The sequence below is a fragment of the Benincasa hispida genome, chromosome 8 (assembly GCF_009727055.1).
Source record: "Benincasa hispida cultivar B227 chromosome 8, ASM972705v1, whole genome shotgun sequence".
NCBI lineage: Eukaryota > Viridiplantae > Streptophyta > Magnoliopsida > Cucurbitales > Cucurbitaceae > Benincasa > Benincasa hispida.
This window is the reverse complement of record NC_052356.1, coordinates 57,324,801-57,347,963: the sequence shown is the minus strand read 5'-3', so window position 1 is coordinate 57,347,963 and position 23,163 is coordinate 57,324,801. Positions and strand designations below refer to the sequence as shown.

Sequence of the window (23,163 nt, the reverse complement as noted above, 5' to 3'; positions counted from 1 at the left end):
ATAGTTTGTAAACAGTTTGTACAAATACTTGTGTTGTATAATATATGATATTTTACTTCACATCTTGTATTTTGCTCAGTTGCATGTTTTATTTGCTTTACCACAAACCAATAAACTTAAAATCCCTGGTTATCTGTATGTAACTCAAGCATATATGTGGTGACATACAAGTGGATCATGTCTTGAGTGATAACCAAAATGGTCTGTAGTATATGGATATATGAGAGAAACCTTATCCTGAAAACGTTGCAGATGCGGTCCGCTTTGTGGAATGGTCACAAGTGTTGTGACTTATCACAGATGATCTGATCCTGATCATTCGTGTTAGGGACATGCGAGCGGGGGCGTCTTATACAAAGAGTTTATATAAGACTTGACCACGAAGTATTAATGTCTCATTATATAACACTTTTCATGACAAAGACTTCACTTCACTAGAATGACCATAGGTAACATGACCTCAATCCTGAGTGAGTTGGGAACTCCTGCCATTTAGGACGGTCTTTTGATTTGTATGGGTGCGAGTGGCCAGGTCGCCGATTCAAAACTACCATTTTAGGGATTCGTCTGATTTTGGAGCTAGGAACTCAACTACACAAGATGGAATTCACTCCTTCCCCGAGGCAAGAGTAAGTAGATAGATAGCTCCCTTAAGGGTTGGTTCCAAGGCTTGAACAATGTGGTGCCACATACCTTCTCTTGGTCCGAGAGGTGTTCACTCATAGTTGGACTATGTTATATTGTTCATGAGAGGAATCAGTGATACTTAAAGAGTGAGATGTAACTACAGGGGAAATATGGTAATTTGGCCCAGCTGTACTTACGAGTATCTGTGAAAGGTCATCGTACTCATGATTGGTTATATCCGATGGACACAAAAATATATATGTGGTAAGAAGAGTCCAGCTGTTGGTCTTTAGTAGAGTGTCTGACAGTTAATAGATGGTGGATCTCGTGGCTAAAGAGTTTAGTCAACTATTCACTGACCGTTGGAGCTTCGAGCCATAGGTCCATTAGGTCCCCTGGCTAGCTTGGATAAAGTCAAGAATCAGTATTTGGGTTAATTTGAAATGTTCAAATTGACAAGAGGAAGTTCAATTATATATGATATAATTGGACTGGTTAATTATATATGATATAATTGGCTAAATGTATGAGATACATTATTTTGGAAGAAATTAGATATAAATATGTTTTATATCAAATAGAGGAGAAATTGCTCTGGTAGATATGTGATATCAAACTATAAGGTAAAAATATAATATGATTATATTTATTAATAATTTAATTGGTTAATTATATGATAATTAACCCAAAATCTCGCTCGGACGTGCGTTAGTGGGAACAGGGTCGGTTATTATACCGATGAATAAAAATGAAATTTGTTTCATTTTGAATAGTTTGGAAAAATATCGAAGGAGCGCGTTAGTGTAAAAAAGGAATCGATCGCTTAAACTCGAGAGCCTATACAATAGTCACTCAACGCCTAAACGATCGTCTACCTAGTGCCTAAATGATCACACACTAAGTCCTAAACGATCGGTTAGCTTTCCTAAACGATCGTATAGTGTGTCGTGTTTGCTAAACGATCGCTTTCTGTTTTCTAAACAATCGTTCAGTAAAATCTACATGATCGTGTAGTTTCTTCTAAACGATCAGCATCTAGCTATACGATAACTTCATATTCCCTCCCACTTGTTTATCACCTACACGATCAGTTCTTCCTCCTACCTGTGCCAAACTCACCAAAGACCACACTTTGGGTTTTCACTCCGAGAATACCTGGAGCTCTTTTCTGGTGGTGTCGTCCCGCTGCGTTCGTGTTTCTGCAGTTGTTCGTACTGTTGTAGTCGACGCATCTGTTGGACATTGGTTGATCAAGTAGAGGTCATCTGCTGCGTTAAGTTTCAAAGCTTGAAGATCGCCTTCAACTGATAGAAGAACTCTCTCATAGCATGCCGTTAATTACTATTTGTTTGCATAACTGTGTGTTTGAATGTATATGGTGTATTTCAGTCACTGTGAAATTAGAGTGATCTGAACGCGCTCATAGAACTCTTCGTTAAAAGATCCTTAAAAAACATCATACATGATGATGGCTTAGAGGATCCATTAACGTTTAAAAATGCAATGGAAGATATTGATAGGGAACAGTGGATAAAAGCCATGGATGTTGAAATGGAATCCATGTACTTCAACTCTGTCTGGGAACTTATAGATCAACCACATGCAGTTAAACCTATAGGTTGCAAATGGATCTACAAGAGAAAATGAGACCAAACTGGTAAGGTGCAAACCTACAAAGCCAGACTCGTGGCAAAAGGTTTTACCTAAAGAGAAGGGGTTGATTATGAAGAAACCTTTTCTCCTGTTGCCATGATAAAATCAATTAGAATACTTCTATCTATTACCACATATTATGACTATGAAATATGGCAAATGGATATCAAGACAGCTTTTCTGAACAACCATCTTAATGAAAGTATTTTTATGTCTAAACCAGAAAGGTACATCGAACAAGGACAGGAGCAAAAAATTTGTAAGCTCAAACGATCCATTTATGGGTTAAAAAAAGCTTAAAGATCTTGGAATATAAGGTTTGATACTACGATCAAATCTTATGGCTTTGAACAGAATGTTGACGAACCTTGTGTATACAAGAAAATAGTCAACAAGACTGTAATATTCTTAGTTCTTTATGTTGATGATATCTTGCTCATTGGGAATGAACAAGCTCCCTTACTGACGTAAAGAGATGATCAACAACACAATTCCAAATGAAAGATTTGGGTGATGCTCAATACATTCTAGGAATACAGATCTTTCGAAATCGAAAGAATAGAACCCTAATACTATCTCAAGCATCTTATATTGACAAGTTGTTGTCAAGATATAATATGCAAAATTTCAAAAGAGGTATATTACCTTTTAAACACAAAATTCATCTGTCAAAGGAACAGTGTCCTAAGACACCTCAAGATGTTGAGGAAATGACAAGAATTCCATACACATATGCAGTTGGAAGTTTGACGAACGCAATGTTATGTACACACCCTGACATATGCTTTGCAGTTGGAATCGTCAGCAGGTTCCAATCCAATCCAGGACACAGTCATTGGACTGCTGTCAAAAACATCCTCAAGTATCTAAGAAGAACGAGGGATTATATGCTTGTGTATAGACCTAAGGATTTGATACTTACCGGATATACTGATTCTGATTTCCAGACTGACGTAGATTCAAGGAAATCTACTTCAAGGTCAGTTTTCACTCTCAATGGAGGAGCTATAGTTTGGAGAAGCATTAAGCAAAGTTGTATCGCTGACTCCACTATGGAAGTAGAATCCGTAGCCGCATGTGAAGTCGTTAAAGAAGCAGTATGACTATACAAATTCTTGGCTAACTTGGAAATAGTTCCAGATATGCACCTACCTATCACACTATATTGTGACAACAATGGTGCTGCTGCCAACTCAAAAGAACCAAGGAGTCATAAACGTGGAAAACATATTGAAAGAAAGTATAGTGCACCGAGGAGACGTGATCGTCATGAAGATAGCCTCTGAAGACAACCTTGGTGGTCCATTTACGAAGGCCCTCTCGACTAAAGTGTTCGAGAGTCACCTGGTTGGACTAGGACTCCGAGCAACGTAATCTAGTGCAAGTGGAAGAATATCTATGGTATTTGTGATGCCTTAGTTTATTGCATTTTCCCTTTATGTTTCTCAACATTGTATTGTATATACTTGTTCTCACTAGAGTTTTAGTCTAAGTGGGAGATTGTTGGGAATGTCCTAGAACTCGTAGTTCGTGTTAAACATTCTATTTATTAATAAAATATTATTGAGTATTTTATTCAATAAAGTTGTTGATTTTTCATTCTATTATGAAAATCCAATAAACATATCCATGGCTATAGTATGAATACTTTAACTTTATGTGGTGACATAAGCAAAATCAAGTTAATAGTATATAGCCTAAATGGTCTATAAATATATGGATGAAATTGGGTATCTCATCCTGGTAACACTATTAGATGCGGTCAATTTTATATAGGTAATACAAATGATATGATCCACTCATCATTCATGTAGAGGCATGTGAGTAGGGGCATCCTATGCAATGAGTTTGCATATAGATTGGACCATGAAACAGTCACTTTTCTTTATAACGACCGCTTATTATTAAAACTGACTATTTCATACTTAAGTAACCTAGGATAACTCGATTTTAATCTTGAGCTAGCTATGAACTCCTGTTTATTCGGGATTATCCTTTGATATGCATGAGTGAGCATAGTCCAACAACACTACTCAATAAACCTTCCATTTTGGGGATAAGATCGGATAGATAGCTGAGGACATAGCTCTGCAAGATGAAATGGACTCCTACCCATTTTAGGGTTAGCAAATAAGTTGTTCTCTTAAGTGCTGATTCCAGGTCTTGAATAATCGGAACCCCGCCTTCTCACGGTAGAGAAGGACATGATTCATAAGTAGTATTTTGAATCAAATTGTTCATTGGAGGATCAATGGGAACTTAAGGAACAAGATGTATTTATAGGGGTAAAACAGTAATTTTGACCCAGCTGTAATTATGAACAACTTGTGAAGGATCGACTTACTGATTATGGTTTATATGGATAGAAATATATCTACAGTGAGGAGAGTGCAACTATCAAGCTATAGTGATGTGTCTTGATAGTTAATGAATAGTAATTGATTCGGTTAAAGAGTTTTAACGAATTAATTACAGATCGTTGAAGCTCATGATCTGTAGGTTCATTAGGTTCATCTACTAGCTCATTAAATTGGAATAACAAATTGAGTATTGATGTATGAAATTAGGGTTATGAATTTGAAATGTTCAAATTCATTTTTTCAGGGTTTTCAATTGATTGTATATGATACAATTATAAATGTTTGATTTAATTGAAATTAAATGAAATTGGAAAATCAATTAATATTTAAATTATGATTTAAATAATTGATGTATTGATGATATTGTATTAATTTAATATTTAGATATTAAATTAAAATTAATTTTTAATTAAAAAGTTTAATTAAAAATCAATTAAAAAATGGTTTTATATAAATTAATTTTATAAAATTAATTTAAATAAAATGATTTTTAAAATCATTTTAGGTTAATGGATTTTTCCAATTTTAGGGAAAATCCACTAACATGTTTGATGGAATATTATCAAATTCCAATTGATTTTGGTGATGATCTTCAAGCTGGAGCTACCCACCATGCAACCCTATACATTTGCATGATTTTTACCTATATATTGAAGCTCCATGCATGAAGATCAGAGAGGGTGCTGAAATATAATTTCTGAATTGATAACCTGAAAACCCTACATTCTTCATCAATTCAACTTGTTCAAGTGTTTCTACCACACATTCCAGCTTGAGCATAATAGAGAAGATCTCGGTGGTAGTCCTCTCGGTGATTCAAGCTTTATCTTGGTGTCTTTCAGCTGAATTCATGGAGGAATCTTCATAGGTAATATGTGTTTCAAGCCATCTTTTTTGAATATCATATGAACAACATGTTTAAAACTTAAATTAAATGTAGTTTAAGTGCTTATTGATTTTGTAGTCCGTTGCATGATATTTCATTCCTTCAATATGCCGCACCTTGTCTAGGGTAAGTGGGAGATGTTGTTGGGGTATAGAATATGTCCTAGTTTATTATATTTTGTACTGTTTTCTATTGTACATTAGTCTCCCAAGGCTTTAGGACAAGTGGGAGATTGTTAGGATTGATGTCCTAAATCTCCTGGTAGTCTCGTAGTTTGTAAACATTCTGTAAACATATTGTTATTAATAAAATAAATATTATTTTATAAGCATTTACTCAATCCAATAAACTAAGATCCATGGTTATTTTATGTAACTTAAGCATGTATGTGGAGACATACAAGTGGATCATGCCTTAAGTAATAACCTATATGGTCCGTAGTAGATGGATAAAGGAGGGATACGTTATCCTGATGACATTACAGATACGACCCGCTTTGTAGATGTTACAAATGTTGTAAAGTGTTACAAATGGTCTGATCCTGATCATTCATGTGGAGACATGAGAGCGGGGGTATCCTATATAAAAATTTTGTATAAGGCCGGATCACGAAATGATTAGTCTCCTTATAGAACATTGTTGATAATTTAGACTTACATATCACTAGAATGACCATAAGTGACATGACCTTAATCCTGAGTGAGTTGGAAACTCTTGCTCATGAGGGCAGTCCTTTAATTTGTATGAGTGAGAGTGGCCAGAATGCCAACTCAACAAGCTTACCATTTTGGGGACTCGTCTGATTGGGGAGTTGGTAACTCAGCTACACAAGATGTAATTCATACCTTCCCAGAGCAGGGGTAAATAGATACATTTCTCCCTTAAGGGTTGATTCTGGGTCTTGAACACAGTGGCCACACCCTCTCCTGGCCCGAGAGGACTTGGTCATAGTGGGACTATGACTTATTGTTCATTAGAGGAATCAATGGCACTTAAGGAGTTAGATGTAACTATAGGGGTAAAACGGTAAATTGGCCCAACTATAATTACGAGTGATTTGTGAAGGATCATCACACTGTTGATTTGTTATATGGACACAGAAATATATCTGTAATGCGAAGAGTGCAACTGTCAGTCTTTAGTGGAGTGCCCAACAGTTAACGGATGGTGAATATCGTGATTAAAGAGTTTAGTCAGTTATTCACGTACTGTTGGAGCTTCAAGCTATAGGTCCATAAGGTCCCCTTGGTAGCTTAATGGGTTCAAATTGAGAATCATATTTTGGGTTAGTTTGAAGTGTTCAAATTAACAAGAGAAAATTCAATTATATGTGATATAATTGATACAATGTATTTGATACATTATCATTGGAGGAATTAATATAAATATGATTTATATTAAATACCATAAGATAGAAAAAGAACTATGGTTTATATGTTGCATATGATGCAATATTAAAACTATAGGTTATAAATATAACATAATAAGTTAGTTATTATATTTATTTATAATATATTAATTATGTAATAATTAATTATTCTTTTTCTTAATAATCTACTTGAGTGGGAGGTTATTTTGCAATTTATGGTCACTGTGAGATAAAAAGAAAAATGGTTTTCCAAATCAGATAATGATGGATTATTGTATCGTTTCACAAAAAGAAAACTATCGAGTAAAAGAGTTTTACTAAACGATAGTGTCTCACAGCCTAAACGATCAAGTATCGATTTTACTATACGATGGTTACTCGTTGCTACATGATCGAGTAGCAAGTCTATACGATAGGCTTCTTACTATATGATCGAGTATCAAGTCTATACGATAGGCTTCTTCCTTCTCCCACTTACTCGATCGTCTACTCGATATTTTACCTCCTTCATTCCTCTAACCAAAGTCATACAAAGCCCACAGCTCCTGGATTCTCACACCGAGAATACCGAGGTAACCTTTGTGGTGGTGAGCACGAAATCGGAAATCTTATTGTCTTGTGAATCTTCAAAACAAAACCTTCGCTCTGGAGTCTCCGCTTTCGCTCGGGTAGGCTCAAGATCCCGGGCTTTCCCCCTTATCGACCAGACGAAGGAGTTCTTGTTCTGTTCGAGGGTTGAGGATCATCTAGTTGATCGTTGATATCAAGTTCTGATCGTTGCGTTCAAGATCGTATTGTTGGACGCGTTGCTGAACGATAGAGGGATACTTGAAGAAATGGTTATTCAAAAGTATGGCATAATCTATCCCTAGTTTTTTCTTTAAGAAGCATGATGTAATTTTATCGTTATGCATAATCTGTCCTTTTAGACTGTAATTGTTTGTATTTTGTCTCAATGGAGTTTGGAATGATCCGCTTCCAATCATTGATTCTCTATTTAGAGTTCCTTCACACTTGACATTGGTGGTATGTCAAGTTTATTGATTCTTGATATTGATTACGTATCATATATGATAACTCTTGACGTTTTTTATTTGTCGAGTATATGTCCTTTTTTTTTTCCAAATTAAATGCCCCAATTGATATTCTCATTTTTGCCTTGTATTCAAACAATACAATTACATCAACTAAATAAACATTAAACATTTAAGATCTATCAACTCAATATATTCACTAAAAATTCCATATGTCAACTATGACCTTTCATATGAATACTCCTCACAAATTACAACAATATTTCTCTTTCACATGTACATGCACAAAATAAAATCTCAATTATTGCTTTTGTATACAAAACTAAACTTTCAACAAACATAAAAGTGATAAATTGTTTAATGAGTAACCTCTCAACAAAGTACATTATTTAATCTATACATTGAACTTTAAAGTCTAAAGATCGAGAATTAAGGGTCAGGCAAGCCATGTTTAAGCAAGACAACCTGCAAAATAGAATAAAAGGCGATAACATCAAATTTCAAAATATAGAAATAAGTGTAAAGATACAACAATGACAAAAAGTCATGCACAAGAAAAAATGTACATGATTGGCTTATTTTATGCAATGGAAAAATATCATACTTGAAACTTAAAAAATATCTACAACTTAAAGTTAGGGACTTACTAGGATTTCATTCATTCTCTTTTGACCATATCCAGCCTCAAGAGGAACAATTACCTTTCACTGCAAAACAAAAGAAGATGAGAGAGATTTGAGAAAATATAATAAAGAGGAAGAAGATTATCAACAAATCAAGCATATGCTAAAATTTAAAATAGAAGAATGCAGATATCTTTCCCCAAACTTTCACAACTTTCACAACTTATCTTATTTACAAACAATAAAAATTAGAAAATATTGGAAGCCCAATCTAATCTACAAGCAATAAAAAAATTCTTCAAAATTCATTCACCAAAATAATCAATTAACTCCAAATAAATTACCCAAAGTGTGGCTTGATTCGAATGCCACTTCAAAACTACAACAAAGTAATCCAACCTACGAAAAGTTCAATAATAATAATTCCAGCAACTATGTAACAATTCCAAAAGAGTTTCAAGGTCTTAATACCTATCAAAACGTTCAAACATAGTTAACTTTGCTGGATAGTAGCTCCAATCCCTTGGAATCTTTTAATTGAACATCAAAAATTGAAAATAACTCAATTATTAGACCAATACTTTAATGGGTAACAAAGAACTATTAATACTAACCTCCAAACTTACCAAACCCTTGCCAAGACCAATCTCAAACCTATTGGACAGCAACTCAACTCCTTTCAACACTTCAAAATCAATCTCATCATCAAACATTCAAACAAACAAATCATTACAGATGCTGCTGCATTATAGCCCAAATCATAAATTCATACCATTACATCCAAAACACTTACCCGAAGTATTTGCTAAAATCGATGCTTCAATAGTCAATATAATCATCCTTGAAAAATACTTATAATATTAAATATTTACCAAAAACGTCAAAAATTGATCCTTAATGCTACTGGACAATGGCTCCAAAGGCTCTAAACCTTCAATCAAAAACCAAAATCACAATGGATATAACCAAATGAGGCTAAGAGCTGATGGGTAACAAAGATTTTCAAGGAACCCACAAAACTTAAAAAAAAAAAAAAAAAAAAAATCTTTACCCAAATCCAAGGTATCGGCAAACAAACAACGACTGTTGGACGAGCTAAACACCATTTCAACGATGGCTCAGTCAACTGGAGGCACAAAACGACGGGACTGACAGAGCTGGAAAAAGAAAAAAGAAAAAAACTGGTGGTCAGCCGACTGGGTGACGACTGAGCGCAAGCAGTGAAAACGACAGTGGATCTGCAGAGCTGACGAACTCTGTTGGCTGACGCGTAGGGCGAGCGGCACGAAACGAGCGATTGAGTCTCAATCATTTGTCAAATGGCGTCTGACGGCTTGAACAACTGCAGGTGGCGCAAACTAGAGCGGCGGTGAACATCGTCGTGCGTGCAGCTACGATCTAGCGGGAACAAAAGTTGGCTGTATGGCTGTCGGCGGTGGAAAGAGGGAAAGTCGGCTGAGGCTAGTGAGGTGCTACAAAGAGAGGGTTTCGGGGGGGTTTGTGAGAGAGAAAATGAGGGAAGGGAAGCTTTTTTGTTAGTAGGACACATTTAACCCTTATACTTATTTAAAATAATAAGTTAATTGTTTTTTTTATTTTATTTGATAACTTTGGTAGGAAGGAACCCAAATTTGAGAGGGAAATGAAAATGGGGGAGGGAGGGAGGGAAACAAAAAATAAAGATTAAAAAAAATATGATTTTTTATATTTTGCTTGAATGAAAAATATATCACGAAAGAGCTTCTTATACTTGACACGAAAAGGTGTCAAGCAAGACCTTATATTACTTGACACGAAAAACGTATCAAGTAATGGTTCGCGTGAAAATATCCGAAACATTCCGTCAATCTCCGCTTTTTTAACCTTTTTACTTGACATTTTCTTTTTCTAAAAGGTCATTCCAAAGAAACGTCAACTAAAAACTACAAGTGTCAAATAATGTAGATTTTGTAGTAGTGCAAAAATGTTTAAAATAAAAGTTTATTAATAAAATGCCACTCACTGGACTTCTCGGCTTATGTTTTTCAAAATGTTCTCCCCCAGTAGATGTCGCATGAGATCAAGGTCTACCACATTCTAAGGTTAAAATGCTATAGTGAAGCCCATGTTAGGGTTAAGTCATCTTGGTTAGGGAGGAACTTGTCTAAACATTATTATGTGATGTATTAGATAAATTATTGACTAATTGAGCTAAGAACTGTTGTGCATTCATTTAGCTACGAGGCTAGTAATCAGAGCAAGTTAAATGAATAATAGGTATCAAATAAAGGTGGTATTTGCCATCCTTACACCTCCTTTCAAGCAAAAGAAGTAACGTCGAAGGGATGTAACATAAACACCCGGTCAACCATACCAATTCCACTCTTTAGCAAAATTACTGTTAAATAATGATTTAGAATGGAAGCTAATGTATGGTTGAACAAGTACTATTATCTTTTTAAGTGATGAATGATGATTAACCCAACTTGACCTGACTTCAAAAATTGTCAAATCAACTGCATAAAATTGTAAGTTAAGAAAAATTAATAAAAAGTACGAGTTGACCAACCACTTCATTCTTCTCAAGCTGACCCAAATTACCAAAAGTAGATTGAAATGAGCAAAATCTCCACCACACCAACTAAAACAAAGAAAAATCATCCAGATAAATAAGTGGTTAATAATAGTCAACTCAATACTCAAATCATATCTCCTCCCCCGACAGACATCTAAAATTAATCTTAAACTCATGTCGCCTAAAATCAAAATTTTCTTCTTCTTCTTCTTCTTCTCCACTTTTTTTTTTTTTTTTTTTTCATTTTTGTCGGTTGAAAGTGCCGAATCTGCAAATATCAGAACTGTAGAGTCTGTAAAACATAGCATTTTCTTATTTGCAGTTTTGTACGACTATCATGTTGGGGAAAATGTTGAGAAACACCATTCCTTCTGACATTAACCAACGAAAGGTAAAAAATTTGACTATCAAGTACAAGAAGTCCTGAATTTAACATTTTCTCAACGCAAGGAACCTCAAGAAGACGTAACAAAATGTGTGTGTGTGTGTTTTCTGGTGGTGGGGGTGTCGGGGTTGGCGGGGGGCGCTGCTGCTATAAGAGTAAACAAATCACAGGAGCTTGAAAAGTAAGCTTCAAAAATAAGGCATTTAAGTAGCCCTTGGAGTGGCCCACTCAACTCTAAGGATGAGATTATCATAACCATATCCATTCAGTTTGTTGATTGCTCTTTGAGCATCCTCACGGTTCACAAAGTTCACGAAACCAAATCCTCTGTTCATACCAGTCTTCTGATCAACTGCAACATAAACTCGGCTAACCACACCAAAAGGTCGGAAAAGCTCAAGCAGGTCAGGCTCTCTCGTATCCTCCGAGAGGTTGGTGACACGAACAGAGTTCTCATCGTTCCTACGTCTCATATCAGTTCCACTCCTGTCTGCTCCTGCTCTCATACCTGGAGGAACATATGTTCCCTTTGTTGCACCAGGTGCAGCAGCTGTAGCCTCTGGTGCGGAAGTCTTATCCAATCCCTCACCTTGCGGTGCCAAGTCTTTGTAAGGGCACCTTGAGGTCCAGTGATCACCCTTTTTGCCACAAGTACGACACACCATAAGAACAGCACCACCTTTTCCAAGTTGAGCTAGAGGGTCTCCTGCCACCTTTGGCTCTTCTGGTTTGCTACCTGTAATCATTTTCGTTCATCAGAAGAAAATTTATTGGAATAAGGCAGAAAAAAATGGCATCTAATTTAGCCTGTAAAGGATTAACGCGACCAGGGTGTTAAAAGGGTACAGATATACACACAATACTTATGACAAAAGCAAAGGCAAATTCTCAACACTATGTAGTAAAAAAATTAATGATAACATAATGGGTAGAGCGTTTTGAAGCGGCGCAGTTAAATGCATCCCATGGTGTTCTCTTTCTCAGCCCTATGTTAATTTCTCTATTCAAGATATTTGTTTGAATTGAAGTGCATTTATTTTCTCTAAGTAGTCCTTGTTATAATGTTGGTTTAGTATTGGTTTTGAACTGTTTAAAGTCCTTGTTTTTTCACTTGAATCCTCGTATTTTGAACATTGAACTCTTTTCATTTCATCAATGAAAAGTTCTTAAAAAAAAAGAATGATAATTGTCTGGATATTATTTGATAATTGTCTGGTGAAAACAATAAACGATTATTTGAACTATTCAGTTCAACTACACAACACAAGCCTGTGTAAATTCCTAAAAGTAGGAACCAAAAGCACAGTTCTGCAAATTCTATGCTACCATCCTCCCGACATCGAAAAGTGATTATCTTTTCCTTGTTTCAAATGCAAACCAAATATACATTCACACGCTTCAATGATCAAGCACCCATTTTTTCAACATTGTTGTTGGACATTTTTCGATGCTCTCCCACAAAAAACATATAAAACCAATTCCAAAATCTACCAACCAATAAATAAAATAACAAGATTTATCGAAAACAAACCAGGAGCACGAGAGCGTTCCAGGAGGATCTCCTCAGTGGAAACCATAGTAAGGCGGCTGCCGACGTCTTCGTGGACAGCGTCGCCGAACATTGCCCAAGATCGGCGGTCAACGGCGTGTTTACTGAGGCGAGCATGGGCGAGCTTGCGAGTACGCGTGGTGGTCGTGATCTTGACCTTATTACCATCTTCGTTAAACTGATATTCAATAATTTTCTTCAAGCCGTTCTCGTCTGGGCCGATAATCTTCTTAGGCAGTAGAAGAAAATCCAGATCGCCGTCGTCATCATCTAGCTCTCCCCACCGCAATTTGGATCGATTTGCCGTCTGAGCCATGACGCAGCTAATGAAGGATTAAGAGACAGAGACAGAGGCAGAGGCAGAGGCTAGGAATGCGAAGAGATAAAGCAGAATTGGGGATGCTAGTCGTTAGGGCAAGCGATTAAGGGGAAACACGGAATATTGTTGAATAATAATAGTGGAAACGATAAATTGTCTAAAATTTTCATAATTTCAATTAATAACTAATGAGGCCCCTTGACTAATTTTTTTTTTCTTTTTAGTTCTCTTTCCCACATTTGCATATAATTTTGTGCCAAATCTAAAATGGATCATTCTTTTAGTAGTGAATTTTAGAGATGTAGGATTGAAGAAGGGAAGAAATACATATGTGGCGTCCAAATACACGAAGGTCTAAAATTGAATGTGCCTAACTCGGAGCAATTTTGTATGGGTAGATTACTTCTTACCGTTGAAAAGATCTGCGTGTGTCTGTAGGGATAGTCTTCCCTTTGAGATGTGGTTTAAGATAAGAAGATGACGTATTCATGTTGCAAGGGTTGATGCCAAATAATGAATCAAGTTAAGGTATTGTTTGATAATGTTTTCGTTTTTAGTTTTCTATCTTGAAATTTATGTTCGTTTTTTTCCTAATTGTTGAGCTTTGAGAAAATATTAGAAGAGTACTTGCCAAAGGATTAAGAAAGTGATTGGAGCATGTAACTTTGGTTTCAAAATGTTAGAAGCATTTTAAGTTTGGGTGTGCTAACCTTAATTAAATTTATTTATGTAAGAGTAGGAAAAAATGTGTGAATGGTAGTCCCGTCCTAATGAGCCAATCTTAGGAAAAATCCGATTAGGACAAGAGACTAAAGCAACCCTATCCATTGCTGGAGATCAGATAAAGAGTTGTGCAAAACAACCATCCTTTAGGGAGACACTCCCAGAGTGCCTCGAGCCGATGCACTAATACTTTATCCAACCTAATGAGAGAGACCAAGGGTATGTTGTTACACGTCCCGCTCCCACTTACTATAAACATTCTCTCCATTTACCTTGGTATTGACCTACCCAAATGTCATCCGTAAGGGGACACTCCTAGGGTGCCTCGAGGCCGATGATAGATCTCACGGTGTGAACTTTTTAGAGAGAAACGTGTAAAGGTAAATTGAAGTATCATATACCCCAATTACCTCCCCTGAATGTTCTACCTAGGGATTCATTAACTTAGAAAATCCGGCTATCGATTTTAACTAAGTAGTTTGTTTAATTTGCTAAAAAACAATACTTGCTTTTAATGATTAAACAAGTCTGATTCAAGTCTTATTGAACACTTTAACATATTGTCATCAAATTTGCTTGCATGTAATAAATCTATCTAATTCATCTTTCTAGGTAGGTTTCCAAGTAGGGTGCAATGTTTCCATCGACTTAAGTAGCCCAGCCTAGACAAAACTAGCCTTAGCCAAAAGATCTCTTATAGATACATTTATTACATATTTAATCTTTTGTTAGTCAGTTTAATCCAATTAAACCGAATTAAAAGATTAAACTTAGGTTTCTAATCTTATTAGAAATGTGATCTTAGGTCTATCTCAATCAAATTTTAAAACTCTTTTAAAAATGATTAAAGCCTAAGGTGAACATGCAACTCTTTATTATTGATTTTTTATTCTAATTTCATTAATTATAACTCTTATAAAGAATGAAACAATTAAAACCATCCACATTGTGAAGCTAGACATTCACAAGGTATTTATAACATTTATAAACAACCTAAGTGTCATGCTTCATGCAATGTTCATTCATTACTAATCTATATAACTTTTATATAACAAGTAATGAACTAAGCATACATTCCATGCTAACATACAACCTTATATTATAACACTTATAATATAAATGATGCATGGATATGCTTTAATGCATGCATATATTATAACTCTTATATTACATGATGTATGAGCATGCTTTAAGTAATTTAATCATGCAATCTACTATACTATAATACTTATAATATAAAGATGATGCATGAATTAAATGCATAACCTATGATGGGTTTTAAAACCATATGACATATATTATGACATATAAAATAAACATATATCACATGACATTTAATAAAAGTTGATGGACCGGGATAACTTGTCTCAAAATCAGAAATAAAAGCTAAACTATTACAAAAGATTCGAGTCAACCGGTTTGAACAGGTGAACCGGGTCTTGAACCACCCGCCTTAAAGTCTCGTCACCTGATCGTGTAGCAAATCCTTTGATTGTCGAGTAATACACGTCGAGTATAAACGATCGTGTAGTGATGATCGCGTGGTTTAAGACTATGCGATGAGCATAAAAATCCATGTGATCGTGCAACGTGCTTCGAGTAACGCATGCTATGCGATCGTGTAGCTAACGACTATGCGATGAGCATGATAGTATACACGATCAAGTAGCAAGCGTCGAGTATCGTCCATACGATCGTGTAGCTACTGACTATGCGATGAACATGATGGCCTACACGATCGTTTAGCATGCATACCTTGCGTCGAGTATCAAATACTATGCAACCGTTTACCCCGAGCGTCTACGTGATCATGTAGCCAACATAACACGATCGAGTAAACTCTTTACTCGATCCTGTAGCATTAGCTATGCGATCGTTTAGCAAATGCTACACGATCAAGCAAAACATTTCTACACAAACGCATAGCCAAATCTAAACGATCGTCTAGCTAGAGCAACACGATGTGACAATCGTTTCATCTTCTCCATCGAAGCGAAAAACAACTCTTTGCGTCTAAAGATTCTTCACGAACGACTAAAAAACACAAAAGAATACATACTCGATTGTAAGTTATTATGCCCAAAAACGCAGGGGCCCTTACAAATGAACTTTTGTAAAAGTAAATGAAAGCATTAAACAGAGACAATTATCGTGAAATTATTCATCAACAACATCTACAAACATTTAACACTTAAACACATTGTAGAAACTTAAAACCCACCAAACTGTAAACGAAATTCAATCCAGTAATAAAATTTGAAAATCAGAACACAACTTGGCTCTGATACCAATTCAAAGAACTCTAATTACAGAAGACCTTTGAGCAAAAGTGGATCGTCCAAATCCCATTGTGATGGAACTCATACATTTACAGTTATACATAATAGATTATGCATTATAAACTAAACTTTCTCTTCTTTAAAGTGTCATCTCAACGTATCAGACCAAATACATCTATTGAGTGACAACATGCTTTGTAAATAAAAACAAAGGATAAGAGATTATACCTTTGAAAAACCATTCTTCAAGATAATCCCTCGATCGAACTCGTTCACGAACACAGCGAACAACTCGATCTCCCTCAAACAAGTAGCAACTCAATCCTCGAACTAACCAAACACTACCACTAGATTACCTTGGTATTCTCAGTGTGAGAATCCAAGAGTGGTGGGCTCTGGCTTATTTTGGTTAGAGGGGAAGATTGAAGTTTAGAAGGAAGACAATCGTATAGGCAACAACACTTTCGTGTAGTAAAACTAGTCTATCACATAGGCTTCCTACTCGATCGTTTAGGCTCTCAAGTGATCGTATAGAAACTCAATTGATAATCACTCCATATATCACTTGTGTTCTGGAATAATTAAAACAATTTTATTTTATCCCAATTTGGCATAAAACTAAATAACTACCCACTAAAGGTGGTTATGGAGAAAAAGAATTTAATTATAAAATAATTAATAAATATAAATAAATATGAGAACTAACTTATAATATTATATTTATAACTTATAGTTTTAATATTGCATCAGATATAATGTATCAATCATAGTTATTTTTCTTTATTTTATGGCATTTAATATAAATCATATTTATATTAAATTTAATGACTATGAATCTTATTCATAGAAAATATATTTGAATCATATCCAAATATGAGTTCCTCCAATCAAACAATAATGTGTTAAATATATTATATCAATTATATTATATATAATTTAATTTAATTTAATTATATCAATACAAACAAATTCCCTCTTATTAATTTATTTCAAATTAATCCCAAAAACTGATTCTCAACTTAAATCCATTGAGCTACCAAGGGGACTTTATGGACATGTAGCTTGAAGCTCCAACAGTACGTCAATAACTGACTAAACTCTTTAATCACATTATACACCATCCGTTAACTGTCGGGTACTCTACTAAAGACCGATAACTACACTCTTCGCGCTGCAGATATATTTCTATGTCTATTGGATATAACCAATCAACAGTATGATGATCTTTCAAAAATCACTCGTAAGTACAATTGGGCCAAATTATTATTTTGCCCATGTAGTCACATCTAACTCCTTAAATACCACTGATCCCTCTAATAAACAATAGATCATAGTCCCACTATGACTAATGGTGGCACATTATTCAAGACCTGGAATCAGCCCTTAAGGGAGCAATTTATCTACTTACCCTTATTTCGGGAAATGAGTAAATTCCATCTTGTGTAGCTGAGTTTCTAGCTCTCTGATCAGACGAATTCCCAAAACGGTAGGCTTGTTGAGTCGACGATCTGGCCACTCTCACTCATGCAAATTAAAAAGACCGCTCTCATAGGCAGGAATTCACAACTCACTTAGGATTAAGGTCATGTTACTTATGGTCATCCTAGTGAAATGAAAGTCTCATTTATGAACAACGTTATATAACGAGACTAAATATTTTGTGGTCCGATCTTATACAAACTGCTTTGTATAGAATATCCCCGCTTGCATATTTAATACATGAATGGTCAGTATCAGATTATTTGTAGCACTTTACAACATTTATAACACCTACAAAGCGGGCCATACTCATAGTGTCACCAAGATAAGGTACCAAATCTTATCCATATACTACAGACCATTTAAGTTATCACTTAAAGCACGATCCACTTGTATGTCTCCACATACATGTTTAAGTTACAACGATAACCATGGATCTTAGTTTATCTGTTTGTGATTAATGCAACTAAAATATCAAATATTTCATAAACAATAAAAATATCATATATTATAAATCACATAATGTTTGTTCATACAAGTGTTTACACACTACAGGACCCTACGAGATTTAGGGCATCAACCCCAACACTTATGGACCTATAGATTATCAAATTAATCAACATTCATTAACTGTTGGTCACTCCAATGAAGACCGACAACTGCATCTTTGCACTATAGATATCTTTTAGTGTTCATTGGATATAACCAATCAACATTGCATTTATCTTCACAAATTGCTCGTAAGAACAGCTTAGTCAAAATTGTCATTTTACTTATGCAGTTACATCTAACTCCTTAAATATCATTGATCCCTCTAATGGACAATGTTATATTCCAACTATAACTTAACCCATCTTGAGCCAGAAAAGGGTGAAGCGCCTCATTGTTCAAGCTCCAGAATCAGCCCTTAAAGGAGCAATTTATCTACTTACCATAACAATAGGGAAAGTGAATTTTTTCTTGTGTAGCTGTGTTCCCAACTCTGCAATCAGACAAATCTAAAAAATTGTAGGCTTATTAAGTCGACAAATCTAGCCACCCTTACTTATACAAATAAAAGGATCGCCCTCATAGGAAGGAGTGTACAACTCACTCAGGATTAAGGTCAAGTCATCTATGGTCATCCTGATGAAATGTAAGTATCTTCTAGCAATGACGTTATAAAGAGAGACTCAAAATTTTGTGGTCTAGTCTTATACAAACTCTTTGTATAGGATATCCCGCTCACATGTCTTCACATGAATGATCAAGATCAAATCATTTGTAACACATTACAACAATTGTAACATTTACAAAGCGGGTTGTATCAGTATTGTTACCAGGATAAGGCACCCAATCATATCCATATACTATAGACCATTTAGCTTATCACTTAAACATGATCCACCTGTATGTCTCCATATACATGTTTAAGTTACATCAGGTAACCATGGATCTTATTTTAATAGAGCATTGTATAAGTTACATAAAACTGACCAATCATTCATTCAACTAACACAAAACTACGAGGTTTTAGGGCACACATCCCAACACTATCAACTTGACCTAGCTCCCTAAGAAAACACAATTCAATGCATGGTGCCTTAGTTTCCTCCACATAGGCTTCTTTGGACGCATGGTTTCCTTTATCATGCATTCAATCTTTCCCCAATCTCTTTCTTTCTTGGTTTTTAACTCTCTCTCATAGCATGGTTCCTTTACTTGAGTTAATAGCTTAGTTTTTACTCTCGTAACATGGTTTCTTCAAAGTCTCCTATGCATCCAAGTAGTATCAAGCTTACTCCTTGGGGCCTTGCTTCCAAGATGACTTTTTCCCCTCTTGTTTTAGAGTTGACATCAAGTATTATCCAATGTATGCATCCAACCCTTCAACACATGCGATCAATCATGCTCAATTCCTAAGGTATGCATTTACTAGATCCTTTTAAGGTTTCTTAGTGTAACTCTTTCACATATGATTGTCTCATGCTTTGATTAAGCTTCTATATGCCTAAAACTTGAGTCTTCTAGGGTTTTATTTATCTTGATGTGTTAAATCTTTTTATGTGTTGTTCAACACTTAACAAAATCTTTTACTATGCGTCTAACCCAACCCTAGGTGTCCATATTGGTTCTATCATGCATCCAAGATAGTACAACTTGCCCTAGCGTGCGTCCAAGTGTGTCCTTGCTTGGCCAAGACATGTGTTCAAAGCTTTCAACAACTCCAACTATGCTTCCAACTTTACAGTGATGGTTTGAACTCCTCCAAGATTAAGCCCTACTCCTTATATACTTAGTTCTTTGTTAATCCTTCATAGCTATGCGTCCAAGTAGGATTTCTTAATCTTGGCATGTGTTCAACATAAAAGACGAGTTGAACTTACCCCATCATGCTTTATTGGTTGAGTCCTACTCCTTTCCTAACAACAGTTAGTCCAAATTCCCTCATCTTCATTGGATTATGTGTCCACTCCTACCTCCAACACTTAGCCAAATTGCTCATTCTTTACTTCTAAGCCAACACATGCCTTGTTCCTACAAGTTTCCCTAAGTTCATAACATAGTTTGAACACTTTGCCAAATTTTAGCTTCTTTAATCTACATACAATCCATTCAAACTTCTTGGTTCAAATGTTAGCTTGGCTTATTTTTAGCTTAGATTGAGGGCTTACAGTTTGTTAGATTTTTTTGAAAATGATGATGACCAGATGGCCCCCTGACATTAGGATGCACATGGTCATCCCTAACACAATAGGTTAAAAAAATGCGATAATTGGTTATGACGTAAGAAAGAGGTTATATATCATAAGTTTGTGAGGGATGGATCATCAATCATAAGAATCCTCCTGAAAGTGTCATCCATACAAAAATCTAAAAAAACAAAAAAAGAAGTGACCTGCTAGTAATAACAAAATTAGAAAAGTTAATTAATTATAAATTATGTAAAAGAAAACATTACAAGTTTAATTTTTGGTCTCTCATTTTTTTTCTTTTTTTCAATTTAGTCTCTTAATTCTTTAAAAATGTCTAAGATAGCTCTAAATTTTCAGTTTTCTGAACTTTTTAAATAGTTTAATAAACACTTTGAATTTTTATTTAGTGTCTAATATATCATTGAACCTAAACTTTCAACATTTTCTTTAACTTTTTAATTTATTAGACACAAAATTGAAAATTTTAGATCCTATCAAACCTAACATTCAATTTGAAATCTAATAGATTGTTTTTTTAATATAATATGATCTACATAGTAGAATTTTTTATAAATAATTTTATTTTATTTTTCTGTTTGAAGTGTTTTTAGATTTTAAATTAAAATTGAACGATAATAAAAAGTGAATAACTGGTAGTAAAAAAAAGAAAAGAAAAGTGAAAAACTGTTATGGTTTTATAAAAGGCGGGAAAGCGGTGTATGTTATACATGAAATTGAAACCACTCTCTCCGCCTCTCTTCCCTTTCACTCTGTCTTCCACCTCTTCTCGCCCCACCTTCTTCTTGTAATTGCTTTCTTCCAATTTGAAGAACCACCGTCTTGACAAACACAATAAGCAATTTCTGGTATGGTTTAGATTTATCGCCCCGTTGCTCTCCTCGATTCTTGCAAGGTCGTGAAGATTCCTCGTGATTTCTTTATTTTTTCTATCGATCTTGATATTTTCTTTTCTTCCAATGCTTCCTTTGCAACTTTTCCTTTGTGGATCTTCTTTGTATGTAGTGATTTTGACCGAAATGGAGGCACTGAGACCGGGCTGGGCAGTGAGGATGATCATCGTGATGGTATTTACGGCAATTTTCTTTCGCTGCGTCACTGCGACTAACCATTCCGTTGGTGGATCTTCCGGTTGGGATCTCAATTCCAACATCCTAGCTTGGTCAGCGGCCACCATGTTCCAAGTCGGTGACTATCTCGGTTCGTTCATTTCTCCTCTGTTTTACCCCTGCCCTTTGAAAACACATCTTCAATTAAGTTTTTATGTCGTATACTTTGATCTTTGCTAAGTTCTGTTCGATGACCGTTGTAAACTGAAGAATCTTGATTTGCATGCCTGTTCTTGAATTATTTGCTTTCCAAGTTTCAACTATTGCTTGCGCTGACATTCTTGCATTACAATTTATAACTGATCACTTGAATTCGTTTGATTCTGTCGCTGTTTCATTCTAATTCTCTTCTATTGCCACATGTGTAAATACAAACACAGTCGTTCTTTAATAGTGATTGTAATCAAATTTATTCGATCGTTTCTTACTGTTTTAGGGCATCTGCATGATTCTGTTTCTTGATTAATCAATCTACATTTCTTATATATGTTGAAAATCAAACATTAAATTGATTTCAAAATCACGTTTCTCAAGTTGTAGTTAGCTAAATTTTGTTTGGTGTGTTTCAGTGTTCAAATACTTGCCAGTTCACGACGTGCTGGAAGTGAACCGAACAGACTTCTTCAATTGCCGCACCGTGAACCCAATCAGCACTCACAGCGACGGGGAGACAGTGATCCGCCTGATCCAACCAGGCAGTCGTTACTTCATATGCGGCCGCCCCCAACACTGCCTTATGGGACTTAAGCTCCGAGTCCAAGTCCTCCAACGCTTGAGCGACGCCAACAATTCAAACCACGGCGGCGCTAACCAAGAGGAGCGACTTAGGCCACGCCACCCTCCTCGTCCTCCTCCCTCCTCACCCCCTTCTCCACCCATTGAACGCCCACCTATGCCTGACATTCCGTTGGCGCCATCTCCTTGCATTTGTTCCGGGGTGGGCGAGATGATGATGAAAAATGACCCAATCAACTGGTGTTTCGTGTTGCTGTTGATTATGAAGCTTACTTCCATTGCTTGATTCCATAGCCTTTGTTTCTCCTTCTCCACTCCTCGGAAACACTCGTGCAATTTACGGCCACATGGCGATAGATAGATGTATCATATATTGATATCCATTTTCCACCCTTTTGGATCGACTGATATGTTGCAGGTTTCTCGAGTAAGTTTGTTCAAAATTTTCTGAAATGTGAATGAGATAAAATGACCTTTGGTTTGGAGTTAGACATGCATTTTTCAGTTTTGCTTGTTCAATTTTAGAACCGAGAGTTATTAAGGCGGCAAGGAAGGAAGGTCTGGTTTTGCATTTTTTTTGCTTATTCAAAAAAAAAAAAACCCAACTCATTAAAAATCATAGTCAGCTGATTGTATCTCTATTGATGAGATTTCCGAAATTCCTCTGAGCATTGGTTGGAAGTGTCTAAATCAACTCTCACCTTCCAAGAGAAAAACGCTTATTAAGATGGAGCAATTTAATTAGTCAAATTTTAATGTTTAAAGCCTTCATTGTGGTGGTCAATA

General features: G+C 35.6%; 2 protein-coding genes and 1 long non-coding RNA gene across 4 annotated transcripts; 1 reads left to right on the top strand and 2 right to left on the bottom strand.

Moving 5' to 3' along the window:
* Positions 1–8,124: 8,124 nt before the first annotated feature.
* LOC120082627 lies at positions 8,125–10,102 on the bottom strand. Of its 2 annotated transcripts, none has more exons than XR_005483229.1 (6): positions 9,808–10,102; positions 9,604–9,709; positions 9,179–9,483; positions 9,024–9,082; positions 8,577–8,636; positions 8,125–8,394 (listed from the first exon to the last, which is right to left on the bottom strand). It is a non-coding gene; the product is annotated as an uncharacterized LOC120082627 (long non-coding RNA). The 2 variants fall into 2 exon arrangements; XR_005483228.1 differs by having other exon boundaries at positions 9,167–9,483; positions 9,808–10,101.
* A 1,294-nt stretch (positions 10,103–11,396) lies between these two features.
* On the bottom strand, positions 11,397–13,497 carry LOC120082525 (eukaryotic translation initiation factor 3 subunit G-like). Its single transcript, XM_039037727.1, has 2 exons — positions 13,023–13,497; positions 11,397–12,227 (listed from the first exon to the last, which is right to left on the bottom strand). Exons 1-2 carry the CDS (start codon positions 13,354–13,356, stop codon positions 11,695–11,697), a joined length of 867 nt encoding a protein of 288 aa, XP_038893655.1. The 5' UTR covers positions 13,357–13,497; the 3' UTR covers positions 11,397–11,694.
* Positions 13,498–21,277: 7,780 nt separating this feature from the next.
* Positions 21,278–22,764, top strand: LOC120084209 (uclacyanin 1-like). The gene is made up of 2 exons (XM_039040104.1): positions 21,278–21,733; positions 22,212–22,764. The coding sequence occupies exons 1-2, from the start codon at positions 21,493–21,495 to the stop codon at positions 22,661–22,663; spliced, it is 693 nt and encodes a 230-aa protein (XP_038896032.1). The 5' UTR covers positions 21,278–21,492; the 3' UTR covers positions 22,664–22,764.
* Positions 22,765–23,163: the final 399 nt, after the last annotated feature.